General features: G+C 46.0%; 1 protein-coding gene across 1 annotated transcript; it reads right to left on the bottom strand.

The window, feature by feature from the left end:
• Positions 1-4163: 4163 nt before the first annotated feature.
• Positions 4164-12727, bottom strand: UTS2B (urotensin 2B; the record flags this gene model as incomplete). Its single annotated transcript, XM_082288374.1, has 5 exons — positions 4164-4189; positions 5918-6011; positions 7345-7382; positions 10309-10410; positions 12604-12727. 5 exons carry the CDS (start codon positions 12725-12727, stop codon positions 4164-4166), a joined length of 384 nt encoding a protein of 127 aa, XP_082144500.1.
• Between the last annotated feature and the right edge of the window lie 1486 nt (positions 12728-14213).

The raw sequence follows: 14213 nt of genomic DNA, 5'->3' as shown, positions 1-14213 counted from the left end.
AACAGGTTATCTTAAATCCTCTTTCATCCTTTTCACTTCTTTCCAGATTATAAAATATAGCTGAGAAGAGCTGTCTGCTGACATCTCAATGCTCAGATTCCTAGCTGATGTTTTCTAAACCTCACATACTCTCTCCTTCTTGGACTTTGGTCCATGTCAGCTAAATTCCTTTGATTGCTATTCTTGGGTATAAATCATCCTTAGCATTGCAAAAGAAGATCCATTGAGAAAGGGATTATGCAGGATTAAGGAAAAAAAACAAACTTATTCTTGCCAAACACCCTGTGTTAGGCAGGGAGTAATGCTGGAGATGGGAATTAAGCGTTAATTTCCTGATCTTGTATGAGCCACAAAACACCTGGCCATCAGCTAGCAAAATGGGGGAAAATAGAGCCAGCTCCAAAACAAAACAAAAAGTAGTTGGGAAATCAATGAGACTTAAGAGCATTTGTGAGTGCTGGGGCTTTGGGACAATTGCCCTGGCTCAGCCAAGGTGGGAGGTGAGGCTCCTGCTCAGAAGGGCAGGTAACATTTAATTCATGTGCTCAGACATAACAGGGGCCTTTGCCATTTTCCTCCTTGCCTACAGCCCTGCCCAGAGACCAAGACTGACCCAGGCACTGAAAATTTGCAAGAAACTTCACTTTTTTTGACATCTCTAATATAGGCTGATGCTGCTGAGAACAGCTGCACAAACCAGTGACTCACATCAAGAGGTGTCCTTATCTTTGCCATCTGCTGTAGCACTCCAGCTGAGTTAGGAGATCATTCCCCCTTTGGTGGGTGAGCTGTCAGCACTTGTGTGTGAGGTGAAGCACTGCAGATGCTTTCCAGACCAAGCTCTTGAAAGTCAGAGAAAAAAGGAAGGCCTGTAAGTCCATATGTGATGATCTTGTGATTTTGCTTCCTGCTTTTCTCCTGGTCCCACTGCTAATTTTCTGCCTTTAAGCTTCCAGGTGAAGGGTCTGAGAACTGGATTGAGTGGGTGCATGGTAGACTGACTGACTCAAGACAAGATTTTCAGTCCATGCTAGAAGCAAGCCTGCAAACACTGTCCCAGGCAGTCCTCTGCAGTGCACTGCCACCATCCATCCTGAGCCTGCCCTGTGGTTTAGGGCACATTTATCTTCTTGCACTGAGCTCATACAGACAGGCTGCAGATAATCTGCTTGTAGGGCAGCCATATGTACGGGGCATGGGCAGATTATGCAAGGACCTGACCACTCAAACAGCTGCCAGGCAAAAGAACCATGGACAGAGTCAGTGCATTACATATTTTGGGAGATTGAGACCAGAGGAATCTGGTGCTAACATAGCAGGTTTGCAAAGGCACAGCTGGATCATAGAAATATTTAACATTTGGCAGGTATTAGCCTGGGCTTCGAAAAAAAGAGGGGTTTTAAAGGCTGAAAGTTGTGTGCAGAAATGCCCTTCATCTGAAGGGAAATGTGAAAGCAAAGCAGGACAGAGGGGTCTGTGGTGGTGTTGGTAGAACTGGGAGCTGGACGCTTCAGTCCTGCTCCAACCTCCCTGTGTGGATTACCTGGGAGAAAGCAACAGTCTTTCCATTCCTCTGCCTCATCCATCATTGAGATTTCCTGAGGCTCAAGAAACACTCTTTAAAAGCTATACATTGGCAAGTGCTGTTTCAAGTATGATGGTGTCTGAAAGGCTGAACACCACAATTTATTTTTGTAGACAATATTGGATGGCTCCAGCCATTGTGCACAGCATGGAGATCAGCAAACATGAAATGAGGATGTACTGCTGCATTTGTTGCTCACTAGACTTGCCCTGTGCTGCCTGGATTTGCAAATCAATTCAGATGCCTGTGAGGATTTTCTTCTAATAAATCCACATGGTCTACTAGAGTGTCTCAGGGAAATCCCTTTAATTATTGCCTGTGGGTCATTAACTGTAGCAAGAGTGACAGCCCAAGCATGGGTAAGGTGTCAGCAGCCGCTCTGTGGAGGAGAAGAATTTCTGTTCTGTGTGTTTAGGAGAGAGGACAGGACCCCCACAGTGACATGTAGAGGGTAACCCTGGGGGGAACAACACCACCTCTGCTTCTAATTAGTTAATAAATTGCATTCAATACATGCTGATCTCTGCAGCAAAAGCAGCTAATACAACAGCACAGAGTGCCTGTCAGGAAATAGGGGGTAGTTTGGGTACCACAAGCACTTAAATAACTGCACTGATAGGATGTAGCACAAAATCACTGCTAAGCAACATGATGCATGGCACTCCAGGGAATTCCTCTCTAAGGTCAGAGCAAGCTGTTAAATATCTGCAGACACTGTATTCCTTTTCCTGACTTGCTGACGAGTTGTCACACCGGGTCAGGAAGGCATGGCTACAGCAAACAGGTGACAGATGGAGCCTGCTGCTCTGGCCTTTCCTTGCACTGGGATTTCCTGCAAGCTGAAATCATCTGAGCTCAACACCAGCTTGAGGCACTCAGTGCAACTCTTGGAACACACCTCCCTTTCAGATGGAGCACCAAACTCTTAAAGAAAGAGAGAGACTATTCTTGTCCATAGGGTATAATTTTTTCCTGGATTTGGTGCCAATGTGAGGGTATGTGAAAGCATGCTCCCGTGTACCTTTTCACTCACACAAAAGCAACAGAAAATGGGAAATGTGTTCTGAATCACCACCAAGGAAATAACAAACAACTAATAGTAACAGGAAACTGTATTTTGCATGTCATTAGACTTCACAGATACAATCAAGCAAGCTGGCTTTATTCCCTAGATGCTGGCTGTGGCCTGCAACAGGATGAATAGGTCTCCTGTTAATGAAGTACATGCAAGGTACTGCTGTGCTAAGCATGTACTTCTTGCCAGAGCCCAAGGCAATGAGTAGGATGGCAACTGCAGCTTTGGGAGAGGTAACGTTTGGAAGAATAGGTAATATGCAAGCTACAGTTAAAACACATGGCTTAACAGAGCTGGAGAGAAAGTTCAATGCTAGTCAAAATCATCCCATGCATTCACAGTGGCTACCAGATCCTGCTCTCATTTATGCTGTTGAAAGCCTCAAAGTTAACATCAGGGTTTATTTTGAATTTACGTTTTCAAGAATGAGGTCCTTTGTTTTTGCAAATAAATGTGGGTAATGTGACTTGAGAGGAATATATGTAGGAATCACTGATGGATTGTGATCTTTTGCTTTTGGACAGGGCCAGATATAATTCTGCAGTAGAAAAGGCCAGCTAGCACTTGTATTGACCAGCCAGATGAACCAAAAATCTCTGCTCAAAACATCTTTTTGGGATGAGTAGGTAGAAACCAGTGGGTCTGGTCCAGTCTAATAAGGACAGTATCCCATACATGTCTATGAAAAAAACCCAGCTCTCATTCCTGATCCTGGCCAAAATGAAGGGTCTGTTTCTCAGGCACATTAAAACCCTAGGTGTTTAATGGGAGCCTTTTTTCCATTGTGAACTCCACATGAACCATTAAGGTAACAAGAGCCGACATCGAGGGAATGTGCTGCGCTTCGGGCCCCTGCAGGGGCTGAGAAAGCAAACAACGCATGCTTCTGTGCAACAGAAAATCTTTATTGGAATGGTATCCAAAGGATCCAGAGCTCTCTGGCTGCCCTCCCCTGTGCACACTCTGGGACACAGCGAGGAGCAGCTCTGGCTCAGCAAGCTGAGGCGGGCAGCCCTGAGCCCTTCGCATCACACCCAGCCTGCCTTCCTGTCCCAACAGCGGCCACCAGGGCAGCACAGACCTGCTCAGGAGGCGACAGGAAACCCAGACACCACTGAGAGCAACGTCTGCAGGTGTGGGCAGAGCCCCAAGCCCAAGGAAGCTGAGTTAGTGTTTGGTGCCTCAGGGGACCTGGTGAGAAGGGGGAGAGTGTACAGTGGCAGCAGCCTGAATGGCACGCACAGAACAGCACAGAAAGTTGGGAAGCATCTTCTGAGTAGAAGACCATGGTAGGTTAAACCTGGAAGGAAGGAACAGGAGATAGTGGCAGTGGGCTGCCAGCTCCTGTCACAGTCCCCGTTAGACTTGGCTGTGGTGCAGTCATGGAGGATGGCATCCAAATTAGCAGCACGATAAGAGAACAGAATAAACTTTTAACACGTTAATACCCAGCAAGGCAGTTTGGGGAAGGGCTCATCTTCATCCTCCAGTCCTGACAAGCCTTCAGATACAGTATTTCCAAAAGCAGGCTGTGAAGGGATATGAAAGAAACATGTCAGCATACAACGGACTTTTTCCAGCTTCCCACTCTAGCCCTGGAGAAGGTTTCAGAAGACCCATGTCTTGAGAGAGCTGGGGCATGGAGCCAACATTGTGCTTTCAGGACACATCTCAATAACCAGCTTTCAGTTCATAGAACACTCTTAGAAGGTATTTCTTTTAGCTGCTCATAGTGTAAACATGGGGTCTAAAAGTTGTCTTCATGTTGCTTGATTTAAAAGGGTTCCTTTTGTTCTACTTCAGCAGTGTCAGGAACCAGCTTTTTCTTTCCTGTCTACTAGTCAGCAGTTTTGCTGCTTCAGAGGGGTGTGCAGGGGTTTTTACCTGTGACTGACTGGAAGAGCAGAATACTGACTTGGAGGGATTGGATCCAGTTCTTACTTGTTTTTAAACCCAGTCACTACCACTCTGCTACCAACCATCCTTGAAACAACACTCAGCTCTGTAGAATCTTCTAAGAAGACTAAATTAGGGAAGGATGTATATTTTGGTGTTGGAAAAAGTAGCTGTATCACAACCAGCATGAATCCCACGTAAGTTTCCTGTTATCAAGTATGAGAAGAGATTTCTACCTGGTTTTTAAATGGAGGATCTTGGAAGAAAACTCCTACTGAATCAGCAGTGCTCATGCTGAGACATGAGCTCCTCCCAGACTGGAAGGACTTTAGATGAAGACAAAGATTCCTTGCTTTCATTTCTGATTCAGTCAGAATCTGATTTAAACCTGGCAAAGGGAAGTAGTTTTATCTATATTAAACCTTCCGGACTGGTGGGGGCATGAATTACATTAGCCAAATTAATGACAGCCTCCAGGGGTGCTTATAAATTGCATATTGCCTAAGGATCACCTAAGCACTTAAGCAAGCCTTGCACAAAGGGATTTTCTCTTGGCTGTCTGGCAGTTGTCAGCTTCCACATGCACAGAGCATGTGGGCTAAGGGCAGAACCAGCTCTTTTGTTTTTAGGCCAGATCTGTCATCAGTGACTTCTGGTTCACAGCTGCTACTGCTTTGTGGAGGAATCCATTGAAAGCCAGCATGAGCAGCATTGTCCATGTGCTTGTCAGGGGCAGCTTCACAGGAGTACTGGTGCAATGTGCTCCTGAGCCACTGGATACAGACTGGACAAAGCTTGGAGACCAACTGGGGGACATACCAGATCTGAGTTCCCTGCATTCTTGGTTGATTTCCACATCTCTTGTAGCTCTTTTCCAGCAGCAGACAAGTGCTCCTTTTTTCTCTGTGGGGAGGCACTGACCTTGGCAGAGGGCAATGCCTGCAGTCCACATGCCTCATTATGCCTCCAGCAGCTGCTTTGAGGCCAGAGCAAAGTGAGGGGTGCACTGCGGGGACATGTTCATACAGAACTCCCCCACTCCAGGGCAGGCACTCATGGCTCACATAACCCCACGTTCCTCTGTGAAAAGCAGTATGTGACACTGCCTGCCTCCACGAGGTCCTGGGACTGCAGATCTGGTGTATCTGCCTCGACAGAAGACAGGGTTGGGGACACAATCCTTCTCCCCAGCTGCTAAACCAGCCAGCCATAAGAGAGGGCCAGGACTGCTCGAAAAGCTGCCAACCAGCTGTTTTTCAGCATATTTGGGGGATGTTTACTGTGACTGTCTTTGTTGCACAAAGGAAGCCCTGGAAATGAGAGTGGACAGGATGGCTGCAAGGCTCAAATTCAAAACCTACTGCGTTTTTTGGGCTGGGATGCTGAGAGGCTTTCCAAGGCATAGGCCACCTCTGGCCCGTCCTCAGTTGAGAGCTGATCCTTCAACTTCTCCAGCTGTTTAAACAGAAACACAGCAGTAAACAAAGGCCCCATCATGAGGAGCTCCACAGAGTGCTGGGAAGTGCAGGACAAAGGAGCTACATAGACTGGCTGACAGCATCACTGGGAAGGATAGGGTCTTCCCTGGAGCAGGACCATTCCTGGAGGATCTGCCTTTGGAGTACTCATAGCTCTTCACGCCCTCCTTCATTAAGCTGCTGGTTTGGTGGCAGTGGTGTGAGCACTCCCTGCTCTTTCCCTCCACCCCAGGTGTAAGTCCCTGTGGAGAGGAGGCTGTGTAGAAGGATACTGCAGCACTAAGAGTCAAGACAGTGCTGGGACAGGAGGTCTTCAGTCATCCAGACACTGCAGCAGAGGGCATCCCTTCTCCATTGCCCTGGGCTGTCCCTCCTCTCTCTCCCTTACAGTTCTTACTGCCTTCCCCTGGTGATAATGTGGACAGTCCACTGCATTTCTTCATCTGTAGCTACTCTTTCCATGTACACTGGGAACATCTACAGCCATCATCCCGACTTCTGCTCTGGCAAAGCTGCTCCCATAAAGTCAGAGCTTAATGTCCCTCAGCACTGGAGCGAGGGGCTAGCGTAGGACCTGGCAGCCTTCTGGCATGATGCACTGGGATTTTTCAGTCTGAAGTAAAAAGTGCCATGTGGAACCCAGCAGGACCTCCAGCATTCATGCAAACAGCTGGAACAGCTGGACCTGGCCTGAGAAGGAGAAAAAAGCACTTCCACTGCTCGCAGGGTTTGGGGCACAGTGGGACCCGTGCTAAGGTTGCTGCAGATCTTTTCCTATTCCTGGGCAGCAGGTGTAGGATGGGGATGCTATCTGTATGTGTGTGTTCTGTCAGCCCAGCAGGGCTCTGACCTTGAGTAGGGCCACTCTTACTAGCAAAGAGTCCAGAAAAATTTCTGGTTTAGGTGGGCAGTGGCTTTCCCTCCAGCTTCCAGCCTTTACCTAATGCAGCCAGCTCATACAGTGCCCAGGAAGGCAGCATGACCTCCTCTTCCCACTCCCTTTTCTCCTATGGAGCTTTCCTTTGGTGTTTAATTCTTTCCTGGCTTGGCCTTTACTAGCCTTTTACTGGTGACAGAGGCTTTTATTGCACCAGTCTATAGCCCTGTCTTCTTTTTACCTTTTCCAGCTTTGCAGCTGTGTAGCCCAGGTTCTGCGCTGCTCTTTTCTCAATTCATGCTTACATTATAGCAGCAGGGGGAAGGGTAGCAGGATGCAAAGATGGAAGGATGGGGCATAAAGATAGCTTACACAATTGTTTAACTACTCATGCAAGAGCATGCATCTATGTGTCTGTGCATTTGCTCCTCACCTCTTCAAGCTCTTCAAATTTCTTTGCCAGCTCCCAGTCTGCAAGAGGGGAGAGAGTAACATCAGCATCTGCATTGCTTCCTGAAGCTCAAATTAAAACCCCTTTCTTCATCTGCCCTCTCCAGGGGTTGACAAGCAAAGACCTAGTTATCATTTAACTCCTGTTAGTGATCTTGAAATGAATGACAGCAGAAATGGACAGAAAAGCAGGTTCTCTCTGCTGAATCCTATGGGACTTTATCCTAATTCTCCATTATGAGGCAGGCTTCTTTACTGCTCACCAGGCCGTAGGGGAATTGGCCCAATGAGGTCACTTACTGTGTGACACCAATTCAGGTATTTTGCTGATTTTTAATTTTTATCCTGCTAACTGTAAATCTCTAATGCTGGCTTTTCTGCCACTGGCTTTTATATGACATCCCATTGCTTCCTTTAAGACTCGTTTATCCTCACATCACCCATGCAGGCAGAAGTCAGCAGACACAAATTTAGCCTAGCATAACTTACTGATTTTTAAGTCAGCAAAGATCCAGGCTGGCAGAGTGGAGCACCAGGAAAAGTCACATAGCAGTAAGTGCACGGATTCCACACTTCTCAATGTTAGGGGAGCATGAGGACCTGTCGTGAGCATGGGGCCCAGCCTCATAGATCAGACTTAGAGATCTCAAGGCTAATCAGTTCTGTATTACTGTCAAAAAACTATGCAGGTGGATGAATGAACTGGTCTGAGATATCCCATGCAGAAAGGGGGGAGAGTTAGGTGCCTAGGAACAGGATCTAAAACATCTAGCTGAACTGAAAAGAGCCTGGAATAGCAATAGGGAAAGCTGCGAGGGTGGGGAATTTCAGTCTCACTGCTCTCGAGGACTGAGGTACCTTATTCCAGCCTCAAACTGATGTCAAACCCGGTTAATTTTTTAATAAGACAGATGAGCTCAGTCAAAGCTGAGTGACTGGCTACAGTAGTTCTCCTGGGAGAGGAGTGGAGAGTGATCAGCTGGTTTTAAATGCTAGTTTGGGAAAAAATGCACTAAAATAAGCAGAAGAGCCAGGAAAGAGCTAAAGAATGTTTTTGCTGGGCACCACAAGCAAGCCAAAAAACAGCCCTGGAGCTGCTTCTCTTCTCTGTTCCTAACGTGGCAGCAGGCATTGGTCTGGATCATCAGGGGGATTTAAGACATAATTCCCCTTGATTTCAGATTTCAGATAAGACTTCAGCACACAGACACATTGCCAGACTTGAGCTTTTTTTTTTTTTTTGGAACATTTGAAACTGAGCAGGAGGGTGCCAAGAAAAAGCTGACTGCCCTCTTGGCTTCTCCTTCAAGAAAGAGACAGTTCTGTTGAAAAATCCTGAATATTTTCTGACATTCATCCAACAGTAAAAGCAGCAATTCCTAATCAAATCCATTACATGAGGATTCAATTTGAGAGATGAGATGGGGATGGGGATGGAGTCAGGTGGTGTGGGCTCTGCTCCTGGCACTATCAGCAATGACCTCAGGTAGATTCCTCCTAAGTATGTCTTTACATACCCATAACGTAGAGACAGACACTGACATATCTATAAGTCAAAAGTGTCACTTAAGAATTATTATTATTATTACTATTTTTATTATTAACATTTTTACCTCTTTCAGAGTTTCAAGTGCCTGTTTTGGCTTGATTTTTTGCAAACTGTAGGTTTGGCCAATGACTGCTTTGAATAGAAAATGAAGAGCGTTTGAAATTTGGAACGGATTAACTCAGACAGGGAGAAGGAAGTTAATTTATGGGTGAAGCCTTGAGAAACTGCCTGCTGTAAATCCTCTGTCTGTGCTCTGCTCAGAGATTCATTATATTCAATTGTCTGGCATAAAATGCAGCCTTTCCTCTAGGAGTAATAAGTGCAATAATCCATAAACTTATCATAAAAATGTTATTTCTTGAATGCATCCCCTTTGCAAGAAGAATGCCTTTGTTAGTATAAGGGCTTGATTTATTTATGTTTATTTATTTGTCCCAGGCTTGTTTAACCACTGCCTTGCTGCATTAACAAGGGTCTGGGGAAGAGCACTGAGTTTGATAAATGGATTTTCATAACAACATTTTTGCTGGGCCCCCTCTCAGCTGTTTTCACAGGGAAGGGCATCTTCCTGCTCTGAGACCACCACACCCAGCTGAAACCCTCCCCTGGCTGCAGTGGCCGTGGGAATAGCTGACCCCTGTAATCCATTTGGTGCCTGTGATCGCTGTGCTTCACGTCAGGGAAAGTCCAAATTTCTCTTCAGCGGGTCTGAGTTTGGCCACAGGCGGGTGGCTTTTAAATTTGGTGTCTGTTCACAGAGCACAGACAGGAAGAGCCTCCCCCTGGCCCATCTTTAGTGGCTGTGTGGGAAAAGCCAGTTTTCTCAACCTCTTCCAGCTGGTCTTAGGCCCAGGCAGGAGCTCCCCCTGCCCTTGTCCCAAACTACACCTGACCCCAAGGGATCTCACTCCCACTCTCTCTGGAAAATCTTGGTGAAATTCCCTGCAAATGCTCACAAGATGCTCAGCACATCTCAAAGACACTGAGCTGTCTCTCAAAAGCACACGGGGCTGTGTGGGGTGTGGGTAGAGAGGTGACTCCCAAAGCTGGTTCACGCCCCGGGCAATGCACACAACATCTTAGGGGCAGCAGGGGCACAGGGATTCAGCAGAAACTTTTCTTGGTTTTACTTATGTACACACTCATGTTCCCAGCAAAATGTTGAGTGTCTGAGGATCTAGGGTACGTGGTTTTTGGCACCTTTCCTTTGCATTGCAAAAGCAGGTCCAGAAGCCCCATGATGGAGAGCATCTGACATTAATCACATGTAGGCACCATACCGGGTGCTGCTTCCACTTTCTGAGCAGTTGGTATTTCTGAAGAACCTGAGCAGCAGGTTCCTTGCATTCATGCAAACACAGATTCAAGAAGCAGAGATCTCCCCTCCCCTTCACTTACCAATATTTTCTGGCCTCCGCCATGCGAATTTCTTATTGAGAAGCAGAGTCAGCAATGTGTCCTCGTGATTTGTGTCTTCTCTCTCTGGAAGCACTCGGTTCTCTGCAGCACATAAAACACATCAAAACACATCTTTCTCTCATCAAATTAAGAATCAATTAATCAATTGATGCAATTAATCTCTTAATCAAATTAAGAAGGCTAGGAAGTGAAAGGAAAATGTCTCCTGTCAGCACTCACCAGGGTGGAAGGAGATTGGAGAAAAGGAAGATGTGTGAGCACAGAATAAAATGTCCAAGGAGTGAGGGCCACACAGTGGAAGGGTGTGGGATGGGGAGCCCTCCCTGCCAACCCTGGGCTGCCAGCCAGTTCCACTGCAGCCTCATCAGCACGACTGGCTGCAGAGAGCTGGGCACATCAGCTTGATTTACACAGTCCCGAGCTCTTCTGCAAGGTGGGTGGAGTGGGTGCCTCTGCAAAGCCAGACAGGAGCCCACAACATCCTCTCTGCTCAAACCTGCGGGTGTTCCCCCGCTCACTCCTCGCACCTTCTTAGGGCTGACAGAGGTGGGAAGTCCCTCCTCACGAGGGCTGAGGTGTGGGTACCACAGTTGAAAAGCCCTGCAGCCCCACAGCCCTTTCTTATCCCCACTCAGCCTTGGGGCTGCTCTGTCTGACTGCCAGCAGTACTGAAGGATTCTTCCTGAGCAGAGCTCAAGTGTGGAGGAACTTAAAGCAAGACCATGCAGAATTTTTCCAGGAAAAACCTCCCCAAGCTGCTGTCCTAAAGCAATTTGGACCTCTCTAAGAGGCCCCTTTAGGGCACTTTCTCAGTGGTTTTACTTCAGTGGTTGTGGCTATGCCCTCAAATGAATGGTTGTGAAGGTCAAGGGTTCAGCAGAAACCAGCAGATGCAGGGGATGGGACTAATCAGCGCTCTGAAGGCTCTGAGATCCTCCCAGCTCTGCTCTACAGATTTCCAGAGTCATCTGAGACTAGAATGTTGCACTAATATTTGAGAATGACAGAACAGGAGCCAGACTTTATAGGGAGAGTGGCCATTCAAAAGAGTCTTCGGTCTGAACAGCCCTGCCCCACAGACAGACCCTACAAAGCCCTAGAAGGCACCTACAGAATTCCATGGAAAATACTAAGAAATTATACAGACAGGCTTTTTTTTCTCTTCTTCCAGGATCTTTAGGACTTCTGCTCAATGCAGTCTCATATGGCCATCAGCCCCTCTGAGGGGATGAATGCAATTATTCTTGATACACATGAAACAAAACATTGTACCAGACGAGCCTGAAGGATGCTCGAGAGTGTGTGGGAATCAGCTCCATTAGCTAACGTCACATAAATCTGCAGAAGCTGAGGGATGTTGGCCAAAGGGATGCTCCAAGTATTTGGCCAGACTCAACCCTGCCTCACACTGCGGCTGAAGCCGCTGGTCCCGGTTGTGATCTCTGGAAATAAACCGGGGGGAGCAAGCAGAGCAACCTGCAGTTAGCATGGAGTGCCATAAACCTCATTCCTAAGTATGAAGGACAGTTATAATTTTAAAATAACTGCTTTTAGTGTTTTGGGGGATTTGCTACAGGGAAAAAAACCCCCAACACTATAAACACTCGAGTAAAAGCTAAACAGAAGCAGGATTTACATAGAGTGGCCTGGGGAATGTTTTGGTTGTAATTACAAAAATAAATAGGTGATATAAGTGGAAAAATAATTTGAAAAGCAATGTTATTTTCAAGCCTATATTTAGCGACTCTGGGTTTTTTTCCACTGCCAAGTCTCTTTAAGAAAGAGCACTAATGATTGACATTTCCCTGCAGTATAAATTCAAGTTAAGATTAATTTAAATTATGGGTTAAGTACATATGAAAAGAAGTTCTGTGAAGAAAAAAAAGTTCAGCATCACTGTACTACTGACATTTATGAGCTGTCAAATCTCATATGGTACATACTGGAATTGCTGCTCTCTGATATTTTGGTGGGTTTTTTTAAAATTTTTTTATGGGAGAGAACAAGCTACCCTTACCAGATTTCACCAGATCTGATATTTTCACTGATTAGCAGAACGTGTCATACAGCCAGCTGCAGAGCAGAAGGACAGCTTTAGCTCATGATAATATGAATAAGCCTCTCGCTAGCACCCATGTTAACAGACTGTTCAGTATAGCTGGAGGTTCGTTTTGTTTCCCCTCCCAGAGAAGTGAGCATTGCATTGGCCATGGCAAGCAGCAAAGCAGAAAGATAACCACCTACCTGTGTCATGTAGCTTGTATTCCAGCTTACCTTGGAGTAAAAAAGGGTCTCCATGTGTAGATGGGACACACAGAGCCATGGTCAGGATGGTTAGCACTCCCAGACACAGCTGGGCTGACCACATCTTCTCCACGTTCCCAGCGCCCAAAAGCATCCTTCCTTCAGGCACGGTGGAGGACTTCAATGCAACCAGTGCCAGATGAGCTCACTTTTAAGAGGCAGTGGATGTGCCGTGATTGCAAATGGCCTTTGGAGGAGGGGAGAAAAATATCTCTTGAGATATAATTCAACCTGTCAATATGATTCACTCCGTTGGGAGTGGACAGAACAACCCAGTAACATATGTCAGATGGAACCTGTTCAATATATCTCATATCAGACTGATCTAATGAATTCTGATGTTCCCACAGGCGTGCACTGTTCACGCATGTTGATATACATTCCGTACATATATACATTAAAAATACTTTTTCAGGGCTGCTGCTTTAACAGAGTTCAGGCATGAGGACTCCCACATTAGCAAGGAAGATTTGTCTAATGTACAAGCTGCCATATTTTACCAGTTTGGACAGAATCAGGTTAATGGGGTTTTGTAATTTATCATCTCACTTCCTAGTGCCTATATTAATTAATGTGAGATATAATGAGTGCTGAAGTGGTGGGAAACAGAGGGGGAGAGCTCTTTTCATTTAACTGATTGGAGAATGTTGAGTGTGTCTTGCTCACTGTGACTTATGGCTTTGTCAACGGGAAAGGCATCACACCCTATTTTGGGATTATGTCTGAGTGGGGGAGTGCAGATTTGGCAGTAGATATGGAATACGTCAAGGATGGGCAAGAGTCTTCAGTTTTTTTCTTGGGGAAAAAAAAGAAGTGGAAGGTCAGATGCTGGTTCTGGCTACACAGCCTTGTTTTATAATTTTAGAGCAAAGTACTGAGACACATTGCATATATTCCATGTCTTCTCAGGCCATGACTACATTTTGGTTTGACATCCATTTGTTGCCTATTCCATCACTATTGATTAGGGACCTGCTACTACTTTTTCACAACAACCTTACCAAGGAAAATATTGCAATAGTAACAGTGCTAGGCTTTGTTCTTTCCTTCTCCTCTTCCTGCAGAACTGAATCATCTGTACTTGTCGTGGTTTAAGCCCAGCCAGGAACGAAGAACCACAGAGCTGCCAGCTCACTCCCCCCGTGATGGGATGGGGGAGGGGATCAGGGCAAGCTCTGATTTGTACGTACACTCCTGGTGACTCACTGTGTGTGCTTTTTTGACACCACGTCATGCCAGATTACCCAAGATAGCTTCATCTGATGGTACCTGCACTTCATCTCAACTAAAAGACAGTATCATTTCCATGTTTGGGCTTTTGGCTTCTCGTCTCCAGCTATCCCTACTACTTGTTCTTTGCCTTGGATAGTTATTGAATGACTAGCCTTTTAATAACCCTTGTAATATTGTATTATCTGATTAATTATTAACAAAAATGGAGGGGGAGAGGCTCAGATTTTTTGCAGGATATGCCTATAAAAATGATTGTGATGCTTCCACTAATGAAGAGTTCTCTACTGAGAAAATATTCCAAAATTTTCCCTGGAGATATAATATGTTCAAATTAACCAAACTTGTAG

Source organism: Coloeus monedula (assembly GCF_965178545.1).
Source record: "Coloeus monedula genome assembly, chromosome: 10".
Classification (NCBI taxonomy): domain Eukaryota; kingdom Metazoa; phylum Chordata; class Aves; order Passeriformes; family Corvidae; genus Coloeus; species Coloeus monedula.
This window is presented reverse-complemented; position numbering and strand designations above follow the sequence as displayed.